We start from the raw sequence: 27,043 nt of genomic DNA on the forward strand, positions 1-27,043 counted from the left end.
TAGACATGAAAGTTGTTGTTGCTTATATTCTGGTTTTCCATCTCGTGATGATGAAAGGCCCAGTTGTACTGGTTTTAAGAATGGTTTGCATTAGGGTTTCTCGCTAACATGTAACGACTCTGCGGCTCCCAGCCCTTGTTGAGAAGGGCCCAAGAATGTTTCTGACCTGTTCCCCTTTCAGAAAGTATCTGAACCTATTAATACAACCGCTTGACCTCTTACTACTTGTAGAGCCTTTTGAATTAGTACCCTGGATTTTCACTCTGCCAGGGCTTTCTCAGTCCCCTGTCTTTCAAAATATATAAAGTAGAGGGGAAAACAGAATGCAGCTGTCACCTTACCATCTAGACCAAGTGCATACTATACGGTTAAAGGCAGGAGCTCTGCTTCCAGGCATTCTCTCTCTGGACTCCTGTTCCCTTCTGCCCTGCCTGTTGGGCAACTCAACCTGCAGTCCTTTTTGTCCCCTGCAGGTAGGTGAGCAAGACTAGAGCGGGAAGAGCTGGAAGGAACAGTGACTGTTTTGCCCTGCATCTGCTTACGATGTAAGGTGGCAATCCTGGGATAAGAACCACTTTGGGCCCTGCTGTATTCTATGACATCAATGGAGGCCTTAATCTCTTTTTTTTAAAAAAGGCTTTTAAACAAAACTCTCCCTCATATGCTCTTCTTGCATGATTATTTTATCAGTGTGACCCAGTGTATATCTCCATGAAGTTCTTAACACTCTTTTGCTGATGAACTGCATTAATGTTTAGAATTAAAGCCCATGCAAGAGGTAACCACGCCAGAATAAACTTCTCTTGTCTCAACATTGTTTGGGTTTTTAAATCAGGTTTTTTTTTTCTGCAAATCCCTGAAGATGCTCCAAAGAGAGCTAGACAAATTTATGGAGGATTGGAAGATACACTGATTGCTATTTGCACGGAAAGCAGCTAAATGCAGCTGGGAGCAATTAATGAGTCATGAGAGCAAGCAATGGCTGTCTGCCTGCTTGCTCTTCTTGGAACCTCTCTGGGGCCCCTGGTTGGCCAGTCCTTCCTGGAGACAAAGGACTGGATTGGCTGGACCTAATGCATTGCTATTACAAATAGTCCCTGGGTTAAGAATGCACGGTTTAAGGATGATCCATAGTTAAGAATGGAGCCTACTATAGCAACATTTGAGTTAAATACACAATGATTTAAATTAAATACACAATGGTTGGAATTAATTACACAATACTTATACAGTATTATACAATAATACTGTTCTGGCTTACATACAAATTCGACTTAAGGATAGACCTTGGGAACGAAACTCATTCTGAAACTGGGGACTACCTGTACATTATTTGTGTCAAAGGCCTGAATGTAGGACCACCCTAGGAAGGTCACTCTATCCTCTAACCCTTTACCAGCATTAACATCTTAGTGTCAGTTAGTTAGAAGGGACCACTTAGGCCAGGGTTTCTTAACCTCAGCAACTTTAAGATGGGTGGATTTCAACTCCCAGAATTCCCCAGCCAGCATGGCTGGCTGGAGAATTCTGGGAGTTGTAGTCCACCCATCTTAAAGTTGCTGAGGTTAAGGAACCCTGACTTAGGCCATGAAGTCCAACTAGGTACCCACTGCAGGAATCAAAGCATCTGTGGCAAATGTTCAGCCTCTGCTTGAACTATCCAGCAAAAGGGAGGTACTCTCTTTATTAGAGAATTGGTTCCATTGTTGAAGTACTGTCACTATTCAGAAAACTTTTCTAACATTCAGGCAGCCTGTTTTCCTAGAGCAAGACCATTATTCTGTGTCCTGCACACAGGGATTGTGACCTCTGTATGGAAGTATCCAGCTGCCAAACACGTACATAACCATCTGGGAATCTTAGTGGTTGAGAGAGAGAGAGAGAAAGAAAAGTCCCAAGATACAAAATTTGTATGCCTATATAACATTTTCTTTTGTTCATGCCACAGCTATTTGACAAATTAAAGATATAATTCCTAATTCATTGCTAATTTTACTGCCCTGTTGAGCTGAATTGGTAATTTGGAATCAAACTGACTTGCAATTAAAGGGGGAGGAAATGATGGGAACAGCTACCACCTAGTGAGGATTTCCCTTGGTCCAAATTATTATGTAGCTTTAGAGTTCCAATCTCTGTGCAGTATAAAAAACTGCATAGCGCACTCTGGTTATTAAATCTCACGTGTAGTTGCACACTTCCCTAATGCAGATTAAATATCCAATAAACCAAAACAACACTGTCTTGATGTCCATTTGCCAAGTGCAGATCCTGATTTTTTTTCTAGAGTTTTCCTCAGCGATAATCTCCCATCCACACCTGCTTTTACTTTTCCTTGTGTTCTCTGGTCCATTTGATCATAGTTTCAGGTGATCGATACAGAAAGATGAGTTTGGCAAAGAGCTGCTCTTCTAGCTCTGATTCTCCAGCCTCTCTCGCTAGGAAAATTTCTGTGCACAGTTGCAGGATGCGGTCCACATTGGGTAGCTCTTCAAACATGATGGAGCGTGAGATTCCATTGAAAAACTCTCGGATGAATTTCCCAATGACCAAAACAAATGACATATAGAGGCCGGCAATGCTGGTGTTTTGGGGAAAGAAGAGACAAGGTTATTTTCAGAGTGTTTGGGTAGCGTAAGGTTTGGAATGCATTGTCTTGATTCTGGCCCTCTGAACTTTATCTTTCAAGGCAGGTCACTACACTGCAAACAGTTTCTCCTATCTCCCCAAATTTGTATGGGAAATTTTGTAAGCGTGCTTGTCTTTGGACTGCCTGGACAAGGGACAACCCTAACCCTAACCCAGTTGTATCCAACAGTTAACCACAAAAACTGTATCGAAATGGTATATACAGTCCACCTTCCCTTAAGCTCTCAAAGCAAAAAGATATAGATGTTACATTAGGTCATACCCCACATTGACCTGACTTTAAAATCCCCTTGGAGTGAAAGAAATTTCCCAATGTTTACAAAATGTAGATCCTATGTGACCACCAGGAGGCAATGTGTAACCCGTTTGGTCCTATATTGGAACTCATCAATCTTGTATGTGGGGACATGACATAATGTAACACCCATATGTCTGCTCTGAGAGCTTAAGGGAAGGTGAGCAGTATATACCATTCTGAGTCAGTCTATATATCTCTTCCTGCAACTCTGCTGAACACTAGGACCTGGATATCTGCTGTATATAGCCTTAAAGTGCAACAGTCCATGAGTTCAATTCCTGGTAGAGCATTGGAACCTCACAGGATAAGATCTGGCTATGCATGTCTGATGAGACCTAGTATAGGATGAAACCAGTCATGTACTGCTTCCTGTTAGTAAATACAACTAAAAATAGCTTGTGTAAATTACTAAATGGGATTGGCCTTGAGGATTTTGTGCTAGAGCAAAGCTATTCTAAGGCTTCAGTTTTAAGAGATAGATTTTTATTGATTATTTCAAGTTAAACCTTGTTTTTTAATCACAGGATATTCAGGGTGGCTAGCAGTTTAATATAAAACAAAATGTAAAAAACTGTAAAAATAACTACCATTGTTATGAAAAGGCCTGACTGAAGAGAATGGAAACTACATTGTGGGAAATAAACACAGTTCTGAAGGCTTGCATGCTATGGCTTGTGAATAAAGAAAACACTGGAGATAAGGTTGGTGGCATAATGAGATTTCTTTTTTGATGCCCTCCCTAGTTCCTGAGAAAGTTGCCAACCCCTTTTACATGCTATTTCAACCATCAAAATACCTCAGATATTTTGTGAAGTGTGGGCTATAACAACTGCCAAGGAAACACTAAATCTCTAGGACAGCCTTCCTCAACTTGGTGGCCTCCAGATGCATTGGACTTCAGTCAGTGACTGGCTAGGGAGCCCATGGTGGAAATGGTGGCTGTACCATCCTTACCCATAGGCAGCGACAAATCCCAAACTGGAAGGATTGACTTTATCATTGCAAATGATAATCTCCATATTCTTGCTGCATCCATTATCCAAACAAACAGGCTTCTGCTCTTTAACAATCCACCATTCCAAAACATGGCTTGAAGACTCCTTATCTGGCAAGTGCTGCAGCTTTATGGTTATATTTCTGAAGAAGGCCATTGCATTGATGTCTTGTAACTTCTGGGAATGAACTGTTGAAACAGGTTAGTCTGTGCTTCCCACACCTTCTCCCTCACAACAGAACATGTGCCTGCACTGATCACAATTCTCTTCACCTCTTGTAATATGGGAACAAAGGATTGGGTTCAGTTCCTCCATGGCCATCACTTAATTACTTAGAGCAGTATTCTGGGAGTTAAAGTCCACACGTCTTAAAGTTGCCAGATTTGAAAAACACTAATTTGGGCTGTGTATAATGCTAAGCTATAATCAGTTTTATTTCATATGAAAATGTGAAACCATTTATTAGTTTTTTAGGGCATTATAGCTTGTTCAACTGAAAATGATGATTTAACATTATGTGTGACACACAGTCAAAAGTGTTCTGCACACTCACATCTTCTATCTTTTGATTCTATAGTCAAAACCTATGGCATACTGGCTTTCCCCCACTGGTGCGCAATTATTACAAAACACTTCAAACACAGGAAAAATTGTAGTCTATAGAATTGCAACTGGGCTCGGACATCCTGTTAAATCATAATTTGTTTTAACCATGGTTTGTTAATTAAGCCAGAGTGATCTAATGCATATGACATGCTAAACACTGACTATGCTTTTTAGGCCACAGCTGGTTTCATGCATTGCGGTAAGCTCAAACCAATTCAAACAACCCAGTATAGCTCAGTGTGATGTGAAAGAATGGCAGAAAAAGGTACATAATCCACTTATTCTCTTTTAAATATCTTTCCATTTTTTGCAAGACATAGGAGCTAGCAAGCCATGGTGGGTATGTATATGCATCTGATTTTAAAAACAAAAAGGGCTCTGGATCTTCTCCCAGCAGATACTTTTCTACTCAGCCAAACAATAGTCATGACATTTGTCTGCCGCATAACAGCTATTTAGAAATAGGATTACAGGGCAATGTTGTACCTTGTATCTATGACCATGGGCAACATGTTTTCAGATTTGTCAATACAGGTAGTCTTCATTTAACAACCACAATTGGGACCGGCAACTTTGTCGTTAAGTGAAGCAGTTGTTATGCGAGACATCACATGACTGCGATGGTCTTATGATGTCACTTTTCCCATGGTCCTTAAGCGAGACTTCATGTGACCATGACTTGCAAATTCACTGCTGGCTTCCCCATGGACTTTGCTTGTCGGAAGCCAGTAATGAACGTCACAAATGGCAATCACGTGACTGTGGGACCTGTGACAATCATAAATGCATGCTGGTTGCGAAGCGGCCAGATCTCGATCACATGACCCTGGGGACGCTGTGATGGCTGCAATTTCAAGGACCAGTCATAAGACTCTATTTTTGGCACCGTCATAAGTGAACAGTTGCTGAATGAGTGGTCAGTAAGCAGTGGACTACCTGTACGGGGAAAAATGGACCCTGTGCCTATGACCACAGCTACATGTTTTCAGATTTGTCAGTAGAAGAAGAACAAAAGATATTTGTGATAACAGCAGTGATGGTGACAAAGATGTTAAGTATCTCAGATTATAACATTCTGAGATAACTAGAACCTGAAAACCAATCTTCCTTCTTAGTGTATCTCAACGTTTTCAGTTTGCCAATCATAGAACTTACCAACTTGCAAGCTATATGCCATTTTAGCCTCTGCCCCATTAGTCGCTCTCAGATATCTTGGTAGAACACCAGGAAGTACACTTGGGAGGAAAAATAATAATAATAATGTTCTTACAATTACAGGCTTCCAAACCAATACTAATGCTAAGTTTCGTTTTCCAAACACACACACCCAGCCTAGATATTTTGCTGCCTGAAGTGGAGTAGCAAATATCCTATCTCCTCCAGCCAGAGATCAAGATATATTGTGCCCAAAGCCAGAAAAACAATTAGACGCTTGAATCTGAAAATCCCACAAGGGTTTCCCCCTGCCTTTAGCAATAAAAATACAAAAATAGCCTTCCACCCAATGTGCTGTGCTTTCATGACAACACATCATTTGATCCTGCAATTGCATCGCCACCTTGACTTTTCTGACCTTGTTGCAGACGCTCCTGGTTATTGGCAGAGCAGACTCATAAATAGACACCAAAAGGAACAAGCAAAAAAAAAAAAAAATCACCTACATTGGTTCAGTCCGTGTCCCAGAGAGCATGTGAATGATTTGATCCCTTATTTCCTTCTCTTCGTATCGCACAGTATGTATGCCAGATGCTTCAACATTCTTCACAAGAGATGCATTCCTGATTTCATAAGGAAATGAGCAAAAATCTTAAAATGATGCAACAGAAGCCATTTGAGGAAGGTCTGATGCAGACAGTTCCTTCATCTTTATGATCCTTTCTGGACTGTACATATTTGTGAAAGCCCAACAAACAGAGACTTAAGAAGGGTGCTTCTTTCTGGAAAGGAATATTTGCCCTACAGTAGGCTTACCAGCCTGATCTATACCTAATGCTACGTCATACTATGGTTGCTTTGGGCTCAGTGGAATTTGGGAAACCACCCCAAGATGTTTGCAGCTGGGGTCAAGGGTAGACACATGAGGAAAGCTGGGTTGCATGAATGTGATGCAAGCCCCGCCCCCTTTCTACATCCGTCATGACATTGCACGCACATACAAAAGTAGCAGGGCTCGTGTTGCTATGGCACAATGCTAGTTTCATCCACCCGGCACATGCTTCTGAACCTGCCTGACATTGTTTAGTGTTATGGGGGAATCAGGCCAGGGTGGCTTGTTAACCATCTATGGTTTAAAAAGGGCTTAGTATAACCTGGGAGCCAGACCAGAGTGAAGGGAGGCTAATGCCATAATTAGGGAGTGCTCTTCACTTTCTAAGCTGGTGTCAATAGGTGCATAAAATCTACTTCTTTAATTTTCTTTTACCTGAGAAGAGTCCAGTGGAAGCTGACATAGATTGCAGAGGAACTGGAGAGCTCTGCTATCATGGCTTTCCGACTCGCCGGACTGATACTCCACAGCAGGCTGGCATTGCCTTTTATTTTAGCGATTACAATGTCCTCTGGACTGTAGCCATCTATAAAGTATGAGGCAGACTGGAGGGAAAATAAAATAAATCGGGGGGACAGTTTTAAAAACACAACATAGCCAACAGTCCTTGCCCTGTCATAGCCATCCCCAGCCTGAGATCTTCCAAATGTATTGGAACGGCAGAGTCCAGGGTGCCTAGCACAGCATTTGCAACTCCAACAGGTGATGGACTACCAGGCTTGCTTTAAGAAGTATTGTTATTGTTGGTCACACAGTCTCCAGATGTTTAAACTGGATTTGGCATTTTTATCCACCTATCGAGTCCTTCCCAAGGACCTGGGATAGACAGATGTTGTTGTTTAATGGCATTAAAGGTATTGTCGCAGGATGTAAGCTGTTTCAAGTAAAGCTGCCTTTTGCAATTGACTGATGGTGATTTTGTCAATGCCAATGGTCTTCAAGTGGTGCTCCATATGTTTTGGGATCGATGATGATGATGATGATGATGATTATTATTATTATTATTATTATTATTATTATTATTATTATTATTATTCCATTTTATTAGTAGTTTGCCATTTTTTATGTCACACACAGAGAGACATGAATATATGCCAAGAGAGTCCAGGGACATGTGAACAGCCCCAATCCAGTAGTAGGCTGAAGTTGGCTCATACTGGCTCGCGAGAGCCAATTGTTAAATTTTCTGGAATTTTGCAAGCTGGTTGAGAGCAGAGCTCAGCCATAGTCTGCTGTTGGGTGGCATGGCATGGGGGCAACAATGGAGCCAGCAGAGTCGGTTGTTATGTATTTAGCAGCACTCCAATACCGCAGTATGTCCTGCTTTACATTTCATCATGCAAAAGTGATAGCCTAAGAAATAGGCCGAAGTCAACCTGGGAAATTCCTTCCGGGCATCTCGCAGCCAACAAATTTCATACAAGATCCAGAGGAGGGAAAGAGGACAGCTTCCAGCCTGAACAGCTCCTGCTTTTCATTACAAAAGCAGCTGGTGACTGAAAAAGGGAAGATTTTGTTAGCTAACCTAAGTTGGGAACTGTGTTCCCAGTGCCCAAAGCCGCCCCTGCTTCTAAAGCTGTAAGATGGCACAAAACTCCACAAGAGAATTCAGTTTGTTGGACTGATTCAGTGACATCTTCTTTCCTCTGTTGTTTTGGGGTTTGAAGTGAATTTGAATCAGAACTCACCAAGGCCTTAGGCCAAGAACTGGTTTCTAGGGCCAGGATTAAAACTGGGAATAATATGAAATTAACAGTAAGAAGGAATGCAGAGTGTATTTTTCTCAAATGAAGTAACAAAGCCAATGGCTGGTGTGGGTCTTCCAGGCTGTGTGGCCGTGTTCTGGAAGTTTTGTTTCCTAACGTTTTGCCAGCATCTGTGACCGGCATCTTCAGAGGGCAGGAGCACAGACAGGAGCAGTTCTCTCTGTGCCCAGGATGATGTGACCCTGTTGTGGGTATTTATAGAGATCAGCGAGGGTGCCTGAAGGGGAGGGGGGGTTGGGTTAACGAGTGGCTGCTTGTTTTGGTGTCAAAAGAAGTGTGTATCTTCCTGGAGCTTAGGCAGGGTTTTTTCTATTGAGTTGTTAACGAATGGCTGCTGAGGGTGATTAGCATGTTCATTGTGTGAATTGTTCATGCGCCCTGGTGGTTGAGCTGAGTTCATTGACCTTTTGCAGGCTGTATTTTTCAGGATTGGTAGCCAGGTTTTGTTGATTTTTAGACTTCATTAACCCAACCCCCCCCCACCCCCACCATCACCCCCTTCAGGCACCCTCGCTGATCTCTATAAATACCCACAACAGGGTCACATCATCCTGGGCACAGAGAGAACTGCTCCTGTCTGTGCTCCTGCCCTCTGAAGATGCCAGTCACAGATGCTGGCGAAACGTTAGGAAACAAAACTTCCAGAACACGGCCACACAGCCCGGAAGACCCACCCCAGCCATCATATTCCGGCCGTGAAAGCCTTCAACAATACATAATAAAGCCAACTTTTAGGACATATTGTAATATTTCCTTAAATCTTGGCATGCCATGCTTTGAGCAACTGGAACTAAAATGCTGCAAAAACTTGGTCCCTACAATTCATGTTGTAAGAATGTCCTTGTATATATATATATATTTATACTTACAGGATAGACAGCATATTGAGCAGCAAGTTGATTATATGCTGCCTGGGTGAAAGGAACCAGATTTTGTTGCTGAGCACTCATGGTGAACAAGGACTAGAAGAAAGAGCAAGAGGGGGACTACATTACAAACTTTTGCTGTGCTAGAGATGTCACTCACTGTATTTCACTCACATAGATTTGGCTTGTATTGTGTTAATGTAACTCTTTGGATTCCATCTCCAAACAATGCTTTGGAGCCGGGGGAAGGGGGGAAATATCACAGCATCATTTTCCAAATTATATAATTTGTGTTATTTATGCAATGACATCATGACACATGTGATGTCATCATGGCTTCTACCGGATACCTAAAGTCACTGAGTAAGTCTCCAGCGGAGCATTATCTCATCCATCCATTCCCAACCTATCCTTTTCAGATGTGCTGAAGTACAACTTCCAGAATGGACTCCCAAATTTGGAAGGCAGCAAGTAGGGAAAAGATTATCTATACTGATCAGGAGGAAAAATCTACCGACTCTGAGATTTTTTCAGACAGAGATAACAAGGACTGAATGAGGCCTTATTAATTTAGTAAATAAAAATCTTTGGCATGCAAGGATCTACTAAACTACAGACCTATGCTGCATCTCCCTTCTCCTTTTTATCTTATTAAACTGAGCAATGGAAATGGAGCTACTTATGAAAGGCTTAAATAGTCTCTTCTCAACTGTCCTCTCTGTTACCTCGTAACCGCTGATGGTGATTTTGATGGAAACATCCAGGGGTTGGTTAGTTATGCCTGCCACAGATTTCAGTGATGTAAGAAGAAGTGGGAACCACACAATGCAGATAAGTAAGAAGATCGTGAAGCCTCCCATCCCATACTTCAGAATCAGTTTCTTCTTCTGCCCAGGAGGTTGGGGGTATTTCTGGAGGGGACAGAGGAGTTAATTAACTAAGAGTATGGGTACTCCATATACACAGTGAAACAAGTAAATACCCCAACCAATCTATGTAAGAGTCATTTGAAGTTAGAACCAGGAGAAGCAACCCTGGAATTCTACCCGAGGGCTTTCCCATTGCTAATTTTGGTTTTGAGGGTGATCAAAACCAGCAACAGAGCATGTTCTGAATTCAACTTTCCGCGCTCTGGAGATCATAGCTAAATGCTGCTAGCAGATAATGTTCAAAGGTAATGTGTTACTGAATGTTTTTCTCCCTCTCCCTCTTGGTTTTTTTTTTTTTTGGTTTTTTTTTGAGTTAGAACTCAAAAAAACAAGGCAGGGAGATTCAGGATCAGTGCAGGACCCAGTAAATTGTGAAATTCACTGCTCCCAGTTATGAAATAATTTGAATAATTTTACAAGGGGACTGGAGAAGTTCATGGAGGATGAGGCTATCAAGGGCTACTGAGTTTCCTGCCTTCTGAATTAAGGACAGCAGGCCTTAGCACTGGCTGCTAGGAAACTCCAGTGAAAGGGAACTCTTTGCTTCTGGTCCAGGGTTGTGAGTTTCCCCAATCATCTAATTAGACTGGGGGATTCAGATTTGTTTGTTTGTTTGTATACTGTGCATCTCCAAGAACTCTGGGCAAGATGGGTTTAGGGTCTGATCCAGCAGGACTCTTTTAAGACTACAGTGGTACCTCGGGTTACGAACGCCTCTGCTAACGAACTTTTCGGGTTATGACAGCCGCAAAAATTTACCTCGGTTTGCGAACTCTGCCTCGGGTTATGAACCAGATCCGCGGCCATTTTCCCTCCCGTGACACGGTCCGTGGCCATTTTTCCGCCCCTGACACGTGGTCCGCGGCCATTTTTCCGCCCCTGACACGTGGTCCGCGGCCATATGTCACCTGCATTAAGAGGGCTAGCAAGAATCCAGATGAAATACCACTCACTTTTTCACATTCTCTCTCACATTTTAGGATGAAAATATTTGCATAAATATCCTCCAAGCAGATCCAACTGGACAGGCTGAGTGTAGTATCAGTCCAAACCCAATCCATTGCAGCCTTCAGCTCAGTCAAGAAAGGTACCACACGAAATCTATCCATAGGAGAAGAAAAAGGGCAAGTTGATATTGGTGGCCAGCATTTTGTAATAAGCACTTCAAACAGGAAATTTATTTTTATTTATTTCTATATCAAATTTGTCATCGTCCATCTCATTAAAAAGCAACTCTGGGCGGTTAGAGTTATTAATTAATTTGATAATTAATTCTCAGGAGTTTATTCAAAGGCTTTCTTTTAAAGAAAAATCTGTAGAGAAATATCAAGCTTTGATTTGGATACCAGTAACATCCTGACATAGATACCTGTAGTTCTTTTTTCAAAGTACCACAATTCGAAACGTTCTATGGAGACAACAAATAACTGTCATGCACATTTTAGATTTATACTGCAATTTGTTCTGCTACTAAATCAATCAATCAATCAATGCTGCTAATATTGCAGCCTCCCTGTACATTTTCAGGTACAAAAACTTAAGACAGAATGAAAATGGTAAATTGCACTTTGCTGTCATGCACAGAGGCAACAAGGAATGTTCATATATTATTGATTAACTAATTGATTGATTGATTGATTGATTGATTGATTTTAGGACCAGCCAATCATAGGTTTCCATCTGTGGCCTAAACTGAAGGATGGCTAAAAAAAATGTATAACCATAATTTCATTTATCATTATTTATAAAAAAAATCTATTCAAGTTGTCAGAAGTGAGCTATCCTTATTACTCATATGAAAAAGGAAATGGAAGATAGTCAGGGTTGTTCCTTAATTCCACTGTCTGGGAGCCACAGAGTTCTGATTATCACTCTACCTCAGGGCTGGGGAGACTTTAAAGCTGGCGGATCTACTTTTTTCCCCCTATAATTCTGATATCCAGTAAATCCAGCCCAGTGCATTCATCCTGGGCAAATGGCTATCCAATCTTTTTCTTGAAAAACTCCAGTGATGGAGCACCCACAACGTGCACTGCTTAATAACTCTCAGTTGGGAAATTCCTCCTTATTTCAAGCTTGGATCCCTCTGTCTTAAGCTTCCACCCACTGGTTTTGTCTTACCTTCGGGTGCTCTGGAGAATAAATCTACACCCTCTGACGTCCCTTCATGTATTGGAAGACTACTTCCATGTCTCCCTTCAGCCTTCTCTTCTTTAAGCTAAACATACCAACTTCCTTTAATCAGTCTTCAGAGGATTTAGCCTCCAAGCCTCCTGCTATCTTTGTCATTCTTCTCTGCACTCTTTCCAGTTCCTCAGCATCTTTTTCATATTGTGGCAACCAAAACTGGAAAAAATATTCTCCAGGAGCTCAAAGAGGCATATGTAGCACTTCTTCCTCTAATTTTCCCACAAAAACACCCTACATCTATCAAATAGATTTGGCTGAAAGAGAGAGATATTGACCCAAAGTCACCCAGTGACCTTCCTTAACTGAAGATGGACTAGAACTTGGGTCTTCCAACTCCTACCATAAGTACTACATTATACTGGCTGTTAGGATGGGAAAGAGTAACCAGCCCAAAATTACCCTGTGGCTGAGGAGGGACTAGAACTTGGTCTCCCAGCCTTAGTCCAACATTTTAACCACTATGCCATACTATTTAGAATGAAAGACTTCTATATCTAGAAACTTGTTCGGAGCAGCAGAATAGAGCTTACTTTCCTTTCCCACAATCTGTATCAGTAGAATAATTTGGGCCAAAGAAGAATCCTTTTGTTGCTGAAGTTACTTTATTATTATAAGAGTCAGAAAACTACCAGTTAGTCCCAATCTCCTTTCTGCCACTTCCTTCTAGGTGTGTACATGCTTAATTTGATTCATTTAGCAGTTTGTCATCTGGAGGGAATGAACAGAAAGGCTTTTGTTTTGCAAGGGTATGAAAAATGTTGTCCTGTCTTGTGAAATTACTGCTTACCCTTGGAATAAGTAGAGGTTTATATAGTTGTAACTCTTAGTCAAAAAGTTGCCTGTGATCCTCTTGGGGTAGCCACATTTGATCTGATATGCGGACAAACCTAAGTAAACGCACTTGACCAAGTACCACACCTGAGCCACTGCATTTCGGTTAAATCTCCTGCAAGTGAACAGAAAAATCATTCCAATCTCTCTCTTTTTCTAACAGCAGCAGTAACTTTAACATTTTCTTAGTTCTTTGCTGTTACCCAATTGAGTGTCTATGGAGAACCCCCTAAGGGGAGCACACAGAATTGTCATCAATGACACAAGAGTTACATGGGTGGAGGAAGTCAAAATTTGCAAGTTGGCAGGCACAACATCACAACTGAAGCCCTGCCCCTTTTGTACGTGTGTGACATTGATGCACGGACCAAAAGGGTGGGGCTTCTATCGCCACACTGTGCTCGCTATCTTGCAGATTTTGATAGACGCATACCCTGTGGACCAGTTGTGGATGCACAGAAGAGAGAAAAGAGAAGAAGAATTCAATCTTTTTCTTTATTCCCTTAATAACAACCAAAGGTTGTATAAAGTAAATGATTCCAGTTTTATTAGGGACAGGAACTACATGCACAGCATTCTCTTATATTCACCAGCTAATGAATGAATTGAGGGCAGAGTCTATGAGACACTAGCGTGACCATGACTAGGAGCTTTTTCTGCTAGAACAGGGTTCCTCAACCTTGTCAACTTTAAGATGGGTGGACTTCAACTTTAAGATGGGTGGACCTTGCTGGCGGGGGAATTCTGGGAGTTGAAGTCCACCCATCTTAAAGTTGCCAAGGTTGAGGAACCCTGTGCTAGAACACTGTTCATGGATGTACTAAGCATGCACAATAAATATAACCACCACCAAGTATAAATGCTTAGTTCTACAGTTTGGGCCTGGGTATAATTTCTGCAGCAACATACTTCCAATATTGTAGCACAATTTGAAATTCCACGTGTACGTGGCAATCAAAAACTTTAGGTGCATCTCCCAAAGGCCACCAGAAGTTATCACCAATTTGTATTTTTCATGTGACAGGAAGAGAAACGTATTCAATGCTTGGAAAGTAATTGTACTAATTATATTTAACTATACGTGTAAATGAAATCGAACCAAATTAACTTTTGTCCTGCCTCCAGCTTCTTCTCGTTGGATATGGCTTCTGGCCCAGAAAAAGTCAGGTATCCCTGGACTGAGCTATGATTTCATGGTGCTTTACTGGTTTATTCTGTAAACCACTATAAACCACCTTTTATGAACTACAGCCTCATTCCAGACTTGCTGCTTCTCCAGTGCTCTCTGTATAATAATCTCCAAAAGGTTTACACCCATTATTTCACCATTAGAATTAAAATACTTGAGTTGGAGTGTTTCCGTCAATATGTAACCAATACTAAATTCTAGGCTCTGCTATCTGTCTCTCTGCTGCCTCTTCAGCCATTGTTAACCAGTCAACTTGCCTGGGAAGTTATGAAATTAAATACATTTTCTGTGGATGTTCACTCACTAATATCACTGAACTACCCTGAAGTATCCCTAAGTGTCAGAGAGGGTCAAAAAAGGCAATATGGTGATGTCACATTCCACTGAAGTCATTTTTTAATACCTCCTGTAGACACTGCTAGAACTGTCAATGTTTTTTCCAGTGTCTACTTTTTTTTTAAAGGAGTCTGGTAGCTACTTTTCTGACTATAGGTAGTCCTTGCTTAATGACCACAATTGGGATCAGGAACTCCATTGCTAAGCAACATGGTTGTTAAGCAAGACATTACATGACGGCGACTTGCAATTTTACTGCCAGCTTCTCCATTGACTCTGTTTGTTGGAAGCCAGCTGTGAAGTGTGCAAATGGCAATCACATGACCATGGGACACTGCAATGGTTGTAAACACCTGCCAGTTGCAAAGCACCCAAATCTCAGTCACGTGACTCTGGGGATATTGCAATGGTCATAAATGTGAAGACTGGTCATAAAGTTACTTTTTCAGTGCCACTGTAACTTCGAACAGTCGCTAAACAGGGCAGTCATGTTATTATAAAGAACACTTTCATTGTAATTCAGCTTTTTAAACTTTTTTTTTTCCTGGTCTCACCTGTTTCTTTTGGTACAGCCCATCATACCAAGCTAACACAAAATATGACACTCAGCCTGAAAAGACTTGGTTATCCTGAAGTAGTACCTCGAAGCATGTAGAAGAGACACACGCAGAATAAAGGCCATTCCACCCACTCAGTTAATGCCTCCCTTTCTTAACTGAACCCCAGAAGAACTTTGCAGGAAACAACTCGCAGTTCCCTCCTTTGCCATACCTTTGTGTTACTCCTGGCAAAATGAAACACATCCAAATATGAATGCCAAAGACCAGGATCACTTGGAAAACGCATTTCCCAACCTGGTTCTTTCTTAGGTATAGTGCCCTATCAATTATTATGGTTCCAAACTGCACCAAGAGTATCACAAGTAAAGGTCCAGGGACTTCGTCTTCCGAAAGGGATTCTGTGATGTCAACAGCATCTGAATATCTCTGAAATATGTTAGAAAAGGTTAATAATAATAATAATAATAATAATAATAATAATAATGATGATGATGATGATGATGATGATGATGATGATGATGATGATGTCAGTTTAAACTAGATTTGGTTAGATTTCCTCTTCTTTTCTCTAATCTCCTGTCTCCAATTTCTTTTGCCTATTACTTTCTCTATTTCCTCACTTTGCTTAGTGTTGTTTACTCCAAAGAAACAGCACGAGAGATAGGTATTAATATCAGTAAACACAACAATAATAGATTAATATCATCATGCTTATAATGATGCACTTTAGATTGACGTTTAAAATTCATGTAAAGTTTTGGATGCAAGACTTTATCAGAAACACTTGCTTTACATTTTCAAATCCAGCTTAATGTTTTTATTTAACCAGTGTTTTCTCTAATTTCCATTATATCAGATAGAAGCTACATTGCTCATGTTTTCCTTAGACTCAGTTCCAAATGTGCATCATCATCATCATCATCATCATCATCATCATCATCATCATCTTCATCTTTTTCAGTTTTACTTTTTGCTTTAAAGTGTTCGACTCCAGTCCTGTTCAATCTATAGTCTCAAGTATCTTCCAGTATTCTCCCTCCCTCCCCCCCTCCCTCCCTCCCTCCCTCCCTCCTCCCTCCCTCCTTTCCTCCTTCCTTCCTTCCTTCCTTCCTTCCTTCCTTCCTTCCTTCCTTCCTTCCTTCCTTCCTTCCTTCCTTCCTTCTTCTTTCTTTCCCATTTCTATCCCATCCTCCTCTACAATCCAAGGTAGTCATCCTTTATTTTATGCTCACAATGACCCTGTGAGGTAGATTAAGCTAACAGATCATAATTGGCTCAAAGTCACCTAGTGAACTCCATAGTTAAGTGAGGATTTAAACTTAGGTCCAATAGTCCAAAACTACCCCAAAGAATACAATATATTCTTGCAGCAAAAATAACTAGAGACTTTTATGACCATTTAGTATAACATTGGCTTCATTGAACTTGACATTGCTCTCAAAATTGATGCATGGATTTGGAGCTTCTGACGTAATAACAAAATGCCTTTGAGCATATCAAGAGCACATCATGAGTATTTCTTCCTCATCAATGAAGGAAGCATTAGCAATTCTATTTGAAATTCTGGGGTGAAGCTTCCTTCCAGACCCACCAAAAAATATTCTTTCTGTTAGAATTACAGCAATGCACACTGATACTTACCCCAAAAGCCCCATAGCCAAGGATGACAATAATAAAATTAATCACATCAACGATGAACATGAAAGCATAAACATCACAGACTGGGCTATACTTGGGATAAATGATGTCGTAGAAGAACTGCTTGATAGGCTGATAAATCCAACGCACACTGGGGAATAAGAGTTTATTTAGAAACATCAAAGTGGCAAAGTAGAGTCATATTTGTTAAGATAAAAGTCCTTGCTTAAAGTTCAAGAGATAAGCAACAGCACTGATAGCAGACACTGCATGAAACATGCAACCTAGCTAGTTGAGATGAGGTTATAGACCCAAAGAGTGATTTAAATGTGGACTATTCTCCTATTTCTAGAGCTGGATACCCTCTTCCCCTTCTGCTCTTAGTAGTCTGATGCACGGTCCCCTCAGGTCAGGTCAAATGAGGTCAGAATTGGCTTTACAGCCAGCATTCCAAAAGAGACTCACCACAGCTGAGGCACTGATCAGCCTACAGTTGCAAAAAAGTGGATGCTAACGTTCGTGGCTGAGTTCTGGCTATCACCTAGCATAAGGTCAAGATATATAAAAACTAGAGTTGGGGCGGGCACCCACAGAAGACTGATTTTTATAAATCTGTTAGGATAATATATCTGATTTTATTCTAGGACTTCTCAACTCAGATAGCCATGAAAAGACAATTACTGTAATTATCAATGAAAGCAAACCACAAGATGTTATTCTGTTTTTCATCATCTATCTTTATGACAAAGACTTCATCCAGTTTCATTATGCTAAACGTGAGGGGGAGGGAGGTCAGGTCTGGAGCTCCCAGCAATTGACTGATTTGTCCATTCTGAAAGCCATGACCACAGAGGCATCTATAGGGGTTCAGGGGGTAGGCAAATGACCAAATGGGCATCACCGCATTGTGATTAAAGGTCTGCCCCTTTTGTCCATGCATTGTGTTCTCACACTTCCATACAAAAGGCGCAGAGCTCTCAGGGCAACAGCGCAGGACTCCTTTCATCATTCTGACCTCTGAGCTCCTCTCAGAGCTATGTTCTTTGCTGCATTTGCATCATCAGTTCATGAACCAAACTGAAATAAACATTATCCCAACTCAGCTAAGCAAAATCTTGAAGACCTTGACAATTTTATATTCAAAAAACAAATGTAGTGTGTTTCTTCCTTGCAGAATTCTATGCAGTGGCATAATTTTTTTACAGGCAATCGAAGTTCTGTGTCTATTCCTCCCACCGTCCACTGCCCTACCTGCAACTCTGCTCATTCAGGTTGCAACACCTTACTTTCTTTAGAGATTACAAAAGAAAAAAGAAAACCCTCCATTTACATTTTAATCAGCAACTTTTTTGCCTTAAGAATCTTCTCGTGTATTGTTTCTTTGGAAAGTCTCTTCTTGCCAGGGGGAGATTTTCTGAAAAGGCCCCACATCTTCTGCTCTTCTTTCAGAGATTTGTCTGCCAAAAGGAAAGCAGAACAGCCACCACGCTATCTGAGAAGCATTCATTTGACAGGAGCAATCTCTCATTTTTTTTAATGCTCCCTGACTCATGTGGGGTCCCATTTGCCAAGCACATGACAATGGATCTCCCATCCAATCAAGTCTTCTACAGTCAGTCTCTCCATCGATCTCTGTATGAAGTCCTTGTGCAAATTCCTGCCCTGGAGGTTCCCCCCCCCCACCACAAATGGCATCATAAAAATCTAATGAGCACAGAAGGGTCGAGCTTTCACATTTTGATTGCAAAAGAAGTTTAAAGAAAGACGAAGCTTCCCAGCAGAAACCAAACCACAGCAATGACAGTGAAAGAATGAGGAAGCTGGTAGGACAGGGGGAGACCATTTGGGGGAGGCTGAGGGACACAGTTGACAGGGTGATAAAAAAGAGACAAGCCTGGGATTTTCTATGTTTATTTCCATTTTTGAGGTAGCGGGCTATTTTTGTTTCTCAAATACATTGAGTTTATTTTATGGCTCATGCTACATTTGCCACCTCAAAATGATGGGAAATCACACTGTCCATTTCCAGCTGTGGCACTTGTGGTTTAGTTGGAGAAGTTTTTAGAACCACAAAAGGAAGTTCAAAGCCAAAGGTTACTCACCCCTGAGATAGGATAACAACAAATGCAAATGAGGTATGAAAGGATCACCCTGAATTCTTTCTTCCCTAACCTCCAGAGAGCTTACAGCAGACAGATTTCTTTAATGGACAATCTTCCTTTGAGAGGCCTGTTGGGATCATCAATAGGTTCGTGTTTCTTACGGAACAGAAGAGCAGAGATCACAGCCAGGAGGCTGCCTTGAGGGGAGTCTAGGCTATTATTTTATATTTCTGTCAGATCTCAGAGTGAATTAAAATCATGGGCATATATCAGGTGCTCAGATAAACCTAAGCTTTTTGATGTAGGCTTGTATTCATCTTGACTGAGTAGGAAGCATCTGTTTGCTTCTGTGACTCTGACAACAAAATGTTCAGCTCTCCAGCTCTTCTTTCACTAGTATACTCTTCTTGAGTTCTACTCTTCCTGCTGATCAGGAGGTACAGGATTACCCTTTTCCCTTCCTCTCTTCCTTTCATGGCAAGAGTATTTTGTCCACATATTTGCATTGATCTACCTCGATTAGCCCTCTTGAAGATGTCCTTGGAGAGATGCCATCCTCCTGAGCTAGGCTGATGTTCCCTCAAATGACCTTTGCAACATTTCTTCTTAGGTTTCTTGGTCATGTCCTTTTGTTTAGGATCTAGTGAGCTGGAATCCCAGAGCCCATGGTACTGTGGAACAAAGCAAAGTGAAAGTTATTCCATATGGGAATCTTAAACCACATTTAAAAGAAGAAAAAAAAATGCTGGCTCGGTACATGCATTGTTCCCATACATGTGACAGCACAGAGCAGAAGGAATAATTGGAGCTTTCACGGAGAAGCCTGGCTGTCAAGTAACCACCTGAATTTCAGTACTGGAGGGGACTCAGACTGGGGCCTTAGGGCAGGAAAACATTTGAAGAGATCATCCTTCAAATATTATGACCACAACAGGGACTGCTTCACTTGCTCTATGACAAGTCTATTGTAGAATTAGGGAAACATCAGTCATGCGGCTGGAGCAGCTCTGTATTAAAAAGTTACAGCATGGGAAAGGGAAAAGATTGGGAAAGGAAAGAAAAGTGTAAAGAATATCCACAGCAAGGAACATCTCTGTCTTTCTCATGATAGTACAAAACAACTGGGCATTCAGGAGAGACCAAAAAAATTTTTTTTATTATAAAATGTTTGGCCAAACTATAGAATTTCTTGCTTCCAGAAGTTGGGTAGTTAAAGAAATTAATGGAGCATAAGGCTGCCAATGGGCGTGATACTTCTACATTAGCTGCAGTATCAAAGGCAATATATTTGCCATGACATTACCATCTGCTAGGAAATATAAGTATCACGTTCTATTGCATCAATGTTCTGCTGGTGAGACATGGCTGATCACTATGGGAAACTGACTGATCACCATGGGTGATCAAAATCTGGATCACCCTAGGGACAAGATACTGGACTAGACAGGTTCTTGGCTTACAGGACTCTTCTGATGTTATTATAGATGTCTGCTATACTACATGTTAACAAATCCATGCTCAAAAATGGCTGATTAGAGTCTTCTTTTTTACTTATTAAGAAGAGTTTGCAGTACCTTCAAGATGTACCTGTGGAAAAACAAGGCCAGGAGCTGCACCAGATCATACTGTGCATATCCATCTTTCTTCTCAATCCCAGCTATATTTGGCAAAGCAAATGGGGCTTCTGCACTGATACTACAATATATCTCAGAGGACCAAGGAAAGAATCCAAACTGGGAAATAAATTTGATCACAATTGTTACCTGGCAGAGGAAGGAAACATATGTAGATTATCCTATTATTATGAAATGACAATTCTTCAAGATTTCTAAAACATTAAGCAGTGCTAGAGTAGAGGTACTGTTCTGTTCTATGACACAGGCCTCTTACTTTTATCCTGCTTACTTAATGATCATCTTTTCAAAGGAGAAAGATCATGGAAACTGTGGGATCATATTCAAATTTACCTTGCAAGTTTCAGCTGAAATAAGAGTTTTCTCCTTTATCCATGCCAGATAATCAAACTAATTTCCCAGAATTATGAGCAGGGAGGACATATATTCCAGATACAAATCACCATTAATTCAAAGTCCTGTGTTTGAAGATGCTCCTTGCCTCCTTTTTGTCGCAGATCTTGTTGCCATGTTCTGCTCTAGCTTCCTTCCTTCCTAATGTGCCCAATAGCTGCTTCCAAGTCAGAGACTAAGATTTCCAGGTAGGCTTGAGACCTCTTAGTGCCTGAATCAACTCTTTATTTCAGTGAAGCTCAGCATGGAATGAAAGTGATGGACAGAGAAGAGTACAGCAACTAAATGCAGTAACTATTGACACTTACCTCTGTGTAAATGATTGCTGTCATCCAGAAGAATTTGGTAGGCCTTGGAATGGACAGCATGGGCCACAGGAATATCAAGATGGGTAGAACCAAAGTAAGAATGGAAGCAGAAATCATGTGGTTGAGAACGATAGCAAAATAACATAGCATTTCTGATGTAGAGACCATAACATGGTACAAAGCAGCTCCCAGCTTCAAGAGGCAAGGAAGGCACTGGTAAAATTTATCTGATTGTTCCAGCTCATGGTCATGAAAAGTGCTAGACCATATTTAAGGAAAAAGCACAAAAGAAATGTAATTAATTACTGTAACTAAGAGCATATATACTGTAGCAGCTGGCATATACTCTAGAATAAATAATATCCTGAATTTTAGATGCAGCCATCATGAACATATCTTCCATCTTTTTCCCCATTGGGGATTGTTAAGGTACATTTATTAGGCCAGCCTTCCCCAACCTGAAGTCTTCCAAATGTGTTGGGATTATGGCTCTCAGCATTTCAGTCACTGTGTTAGAGAACATGTTCTGGGTTGTGTCAGAAGAGTGAACAAGAGGCACTCTCTGAAATATACTGGGCCTAAGGATTTTGCAATCTTGAATGTATGCCCTTCAAAAGCAACCTGAGGTCACAAAGCAGTCTTAATAAAAGCTTAATGGAATATGCCTTGCCTGTTAAGCAGCAGCTCACTGGCTGTTATCATAGCAGAAATTTCACCCAATGGTTTGCTGGGTTTTTGACGTCTAGTGAACAAGGAATCTGCAGATTCTTGAATTTCTGATGGAGAGCTGAAAGGACTGGCAGGTTCTGCACAGGAAGAGATCGGAATGAATCCTTGGGCTTCTTGGGCTTCTTTTTCATTCCCTTCTTCTACCTTCTCAATCCCCACTGCAACTTCACTGAATCTCCTATTTTCCAAAAGCACAAAAAAAATTGCACTGAAGTCTTTTAGTAACTCCAAGATTGAGAGGAAACAGTTTAGAATTTGGCTTACTGAACCATGACTCTTCTTCCAAAGGGCTCTTAAAACAATTCATTAGCCTTCACTTCTGAGCCATTTTTACCATCAGGGATTTACGCAAAGCAGATATCAATGGAAAGAGAAGCTTCTTGATAACTAGGGGCATTTGAGTCTTCTTTGTTAGAATAGAGGCTTTGCTCAGAAATAGCACATTGTTTCATATTTGGCCTCCAAAATAAAAATCTCACCATCAAACATTTGTGCTTTATCACCCAGTACAATTGGGCTGGGGGAGGCCACACATTTGGTTCATGGCTAAGCCTGTTTTAAAATGTAAAAATCTAACAAGTATCCTTTTTGTCCAAAGCCAAGCTGAAAAGTCCAAAAAAGGCACCAAAGGAAAGAGGGGAAGTGGGTTTTGTTTTCCTCCTCTGCATGCACAAATTTCTGTGTGTGGGAGTCACATCATAGAATCATAGGTTTGGAAGGGATTTTGGGGAGCATCTAGTCAACCCCACTGCCCAGTGTAGGAATCGTCATGTTTGCTTATTTATTTATTTATTTATTTATTCATTCATTCATTCATTCATTCATTCATTCATTCATTCATTTAAAAACTTCTGTGGCTACCCATCTTGAAAACACAATTCTGGGAAGTTCACAACAGTTGTATAAAAACTTCATAAAAGAATAAAAGCAAAAACAAACAAACAATAAAAGCAGAAACAATAACCTGGCATCACAACCAATCTTCTACGGTGCAGCCAACACTGCTAACTTCCAGCTCTGACTTCACCCTATCTTAGCGCTCAGGGGAGGATCCAAGACAAATGGCTATGATGAAACATGATGTCATGTGGCAAAACTCACAAGGTACATGCTTGCATCATCATATGCAATGAATGCAAGTGTGCCAGAGAGGGATTTGCATCACGACATCACTGTGTGCATTTCATCATTTTGATGGAATTTTGGTGCATCACAGATGCCTGTGTCTGCATGCTTGTTTTCTGCCAAAAGGATTCTCTTGCACACTCCCTTTATATGCAGGTAGAAGCAAAACCTGTCCTCCAAGTCCAGTCTGATCTTAAACAGCCATGTTATCTGGAAATGCAGCCACCTTTGAAGGCTTCCATTTATGAAGACCACTTCAGTCCTCCTTTCCCTACTCCTGCAGTGTGAGGGCAGCCAACACTCTGCTTTAAAGCAGTGTTTCTCAACCGTAGCAACTTTAAGATGGGTTGAGAAGACTTCAACTGCCAGAATTCCCCAGCTGGCATGCTGTCTAGGACAAGGTTCCTCAACCTCAGGAACTTTAAGATGGGTGGACTTCAACTCCCAGAATTCCCCAGCTGGCAAGCTGTCTAGGGCAGGGTTCCTCAACCTCAGGAACTTTAAGATTGGTGGACTTCAATTCCCAGAATTCCCCAGCCAGCATGGCTGGCTGGGGAATTCTGGGAGTTGAAGTCCACCCATCTTAAAATTGCCGAGGTTGAGGAACCCTGGTCTAGGGAATTCCAGGTGCTGAAGTCCACATATCTTAAAGGTTGAGAAACACTGCTTTAAAGTGTCAAAGGCAAAAGCTGAGATGTCTTGGTGCTCATGCCCCAGGGGCACTTCCCTTGATTTTTAATGGGCAAAAGAGCTACCATACAGATTCAAATACATATAAAATCACATCATCTGTTCCTCAGTTGGGAAGAACATCACAATATGCTTCCTAACATACAGGAACATTACAAAAACTTGAAGAAAACACTGGAGGTTTCCACCTTGTGGCAGGCAGTTACTCCTTACCTGTGATGCACACATGATGGCTCGGTATTCTCAATGGGTGGAGATTCAGGTCCCTTGCCTTGGCATTCCTCGATCCCTATGACTTTGGCTTTATTTTCTCCATAAACTGGTTGATTATTCTCAAATCTGTAATGCTGTAGAACCATATCTGCTGAAACCTCATTTCCCTTTAGAAAAATAACAACCCAGATCACAGTTAATTGGGTGGAAAGAGAACAGTAAAGAATTAAATGGAATTGTTTTGCATACATGGAATCTTAGAAGAAATTGGTATTATTTGGAACTGACATATAAGCTACAGAAAGACAAAGGTGAGGAGAAAAAGTCTTCTGCACATTCCACCATCTTTAGTAGGAACATGAGAAGTTGCCTTCTATTGAGTAGGATTCTCGATAATTGTTTAGTTAAGTTTAATCAATGCTGACTAGCATCTTTTTTCTGGATCTCATGGCAGGAATTTGTCCAGCAGGAGGGCTCTGCTAGAGATCTTGCCTCTGCAAGGATTGTTGCTTGTTGAGCTTCAGTTCAGGGTAGGCAAATAACCATATAAGCCACCTTACACTTTGGAAATCTTGTCTATTCGAAAAGATATTCTTGCCTAAACAAGAGAATGCTCTTGCCAAAAGCTGGCTTGCCTGTATAATTCAGTGGATAATTCTGAATCCTGGGATTTAAGAATGGGATCCAGAAACTTTCTTTTCAGTGATTGGTAACTTGGTTGCCTATGGGCATCAGGATGCCTCTAGCCAACCTCCTTGCCCTTACTGATTTTAATATTTCTAACAATTCTATGAATAGAAAAAGTGGGAAAGCTGATAGCCTCATATTAAAATATTAGCATGCCCCGGGAGGGACATTGGCCACTTATGGCTTTTAAATCATGGTTGTCTACAGCCTGATGTTTTCTTTGGAAATATCTATGCCTACCTACCTAGAAAAAAAAATACTGTGGTGGCAGGAAGCATTCTTGGGGGCCTAGAGTGAGTGGTGGTGTTTGCCTTCTGAGAAACAGTCTTTTGCGCCCGACTATATTTAATGTGGCATCCATTTGGTGACAGAACTCATGACATACTCTCAAAATTCCAAAATAGGTCTACTGGACTCCCTCCACACAAATTGCCTACCTTTGTTTTAACTTGATTAGCTCCCATTTCTTTCACTGTAATAGTAACAGTAACAGTAATAGTAGTAGTAGTAATAGGAGTTTTATTTTTCACATGCTTATAACCAGCCATGGGAAAAAGGGCTGTATGGGATCCAGACAAGATCTTTAAGGTGTCTCTGTGTACAAAGATCTGGCTTGTCCAGTTCATGGCATTTTTGATAAAATCATATGGTTATGAAAGTTGGGCAATGAAGAAACAAAATAGGAAAAAAAATAGATACTTTTAAATTATAGTCCTGGTGAAAGATACTGTTGAGTACAATGGAATGCCCAACAAACAAATCTCTTGATATTGGAGGAAATTAAACTTAGGCTTTCCTTAAAAGCTCAAATGACAAGACCACACTTTCGTATTTTGGATATGTGTAGGATATCTTGCTTGGCCAAGCTGAGTGAAACACAAAAGGAAGACAGGCAATGGGATGGATTTATTCAATAACAACAGCCATTAATTTATTTTATTTCATTTATTTAGAAATGTATATGGCCGCCTATCTTATACCTGATAATCTTAGTAGCTCCCGATAATATTCAATAAAAACAGAATAAATAAAACTGATCAAACCTCAGAACTACACCATACATCCCAACCACAGCACACCAACATCCCATGAACTCTATTTTTACACATATGCTGTGTTCACCTTAGCACTCTGGAATGCCACTCTAGCAATGATTGGCCATCTGACTGGAAACCAAATACAGTTCAGGACAACTATCCACAGAGTCACCATGAGTCGACATCAACTAACAACAACACAACTAAGCACAGTACAAAATAATAAAATTCAACACCAAGAAATTGATACATCCAGTTTCTTAAATTAAGATTGCAACTAAAACACAGAGCGTTAGTAAACTGAATGCAGGCTACAGTACTTCAAAATCCAGGGATCTTACCTTGTTCATCTGTTGCCAGAGAATGAACTTTTCTATTCTCAACACATCAGCTATGTCTAGGTTATCTTTAAACAGGGAACTCAGTGCTTCTATAATATCATCCATGAATGCGTGCATCAAGACAAAGATAAGCTTGACAGTGTTGATTATTCTTTGCCCAATACTTTCTGTTGTAAAGAGAATAAGCATATCATGTGTGTGAGAAAAGCTGAGAGTCCAACTACATTCCAATTCCAAAGACCCTTTAGGGATCTGCAAGGCTTGGAGCATACAAATCTAGGATCACCTCACCTTGAATCTATCCTGTGACTTACATTAGGACACTTCAACATCAGTGCTTTAAAGCAGTTTGTGATCAGCTCCAGACCCAAATGCTCTCATATCATTGTCTATAGTCAGCTACAACAATTAATTTCTGACTCTGTTCCAATTTATTAGAAACAACTGCAAAACTGGTATTTTATCTTCAAACATTGTAGATCTGGAATTTTATCATTCCCAAGTGAATTCTTGCATCATCTTATCTTCTTGCTCCTGGGTACAAGCCAGCCATTACTCCACAGCCACCTTCCCTGAAGCTGATACTTGCTTTGGGGGAAAATACTCTAAAACTTTGACTGTGATTTTCTCCCCATACTCCAGAAATCCTTTTTTCAGAAAGAGATTTTCCTGAGAATCCATTAGGGGAAGAAAGAGTTAAATACCTCCATTGCTTGTGATCTTAATGATCACCACCAGCTCTTGTAAAGTGCAAAAATACATTTAATGTGATATACCATTTCCGTGCAAACTTTTGTTAGACTTGCTTGATCACAGTTGGAATCTGAAAACTACTTGCACCAGCAATATAACATTAACAAGACAATAAAATTGGAACAACATAGAAA

At 40.8% G+C, this 27,043-nt stretch overlaps 1 protein-coding gene across 1 annotated transcript in view; it reads right to left on the reverse strand.

Annotated features, from left to right (window-relative positions):
• Window positions 1-1,934: 1,934 nt before the first annotated feature.
• Window positions 1,935-27,043, reverse strand: part of LOC103055458 (piezo-type mechanosensitive ion channel component 2-like) — a 65,677-nt gene continuing 40,568 nt past the window's right edge. Inside the window, exons 28-45 of the mRNA XM_088154034.1 lie at window positions 26,157-26,323; window positions 24,092-24,258; window positions 22,005-22,241; window positions 21,335-21,593; window positions 20,574-20,762; window positions 19,514-19,670; window positions 18,228-18,354; window positions 16,901-17,048; window positions 15,471-15,685; window positions 13,131-13,289; window positions 11,107-11,254; window positions 9,950-10,135; window positions 9,228-9,320; window positions 6,968-7,137; window positions 6,207-6,323; window positions 5,701-5,780; window positions 3,899-4,127; window positions 1,935-2,578 (exon numbers count right to left, since the gene is read on the reverse strand). Coding sequence (XP_088010160.1) covers window positions 2,323-2,578; window positions 3,899-4,127; window positions 5,701-5,780; window positions 6,207-6,323; window positions 6,968-7,137; window positions 9,228-9,320; window positions 9,950-10,135; window positions 11,107-11,254; window positions 13,131-13,289; window positions 15,471-15,685; window positions 16,901-17,048; window positions 18,228-18,354; window positions 19,514-19,670; window positions 20,574-20,762; window positions 21,335-21,593; window positions 22,005-22,241; window positions 24,092-24,258; window positions 26,157-26,323 — 3,104 coding nt within the window. The 3' untranslated portion in view covers window positions 1,935-2,322. The remainder of the gene's footprint in view (window positions 2,579-3,898; window positions 4,128-5,700; window positions 5,781-6,206; window positions 6,324-6,967; window positions 7,138-9,227; window positions 9,321-9,949; window positions 10,136-11,106; window positions 11,255-13,130; window positions 13,290-15,470; window positions 15,686-16,900; window positions 17,049-18,227; window positions 18,355-19,513; window positions 19,671-20,573; window positions 20,763-21,334; window positions 21,594-22,004; window positions 22,242-24,091; window positions 24,259-26,156; window positions 26,324-27,043) is intronic.

Source organism: Python bivittatus, unplaced genomic scaffold, assembly GCF_059951505.1.
Source record: "Python bivittatus isolate LINGU-HERP-01145 unplaced genomic scaffold, Pbiv_v1 ctg000700_np1212, whole genome shotgun sequence".
Lineage (NCBI taxonomy): Eukaryota > Metazoa > Chordata > Lepidosauria > Squamata > Pythonidae > Python > Python bivittatus.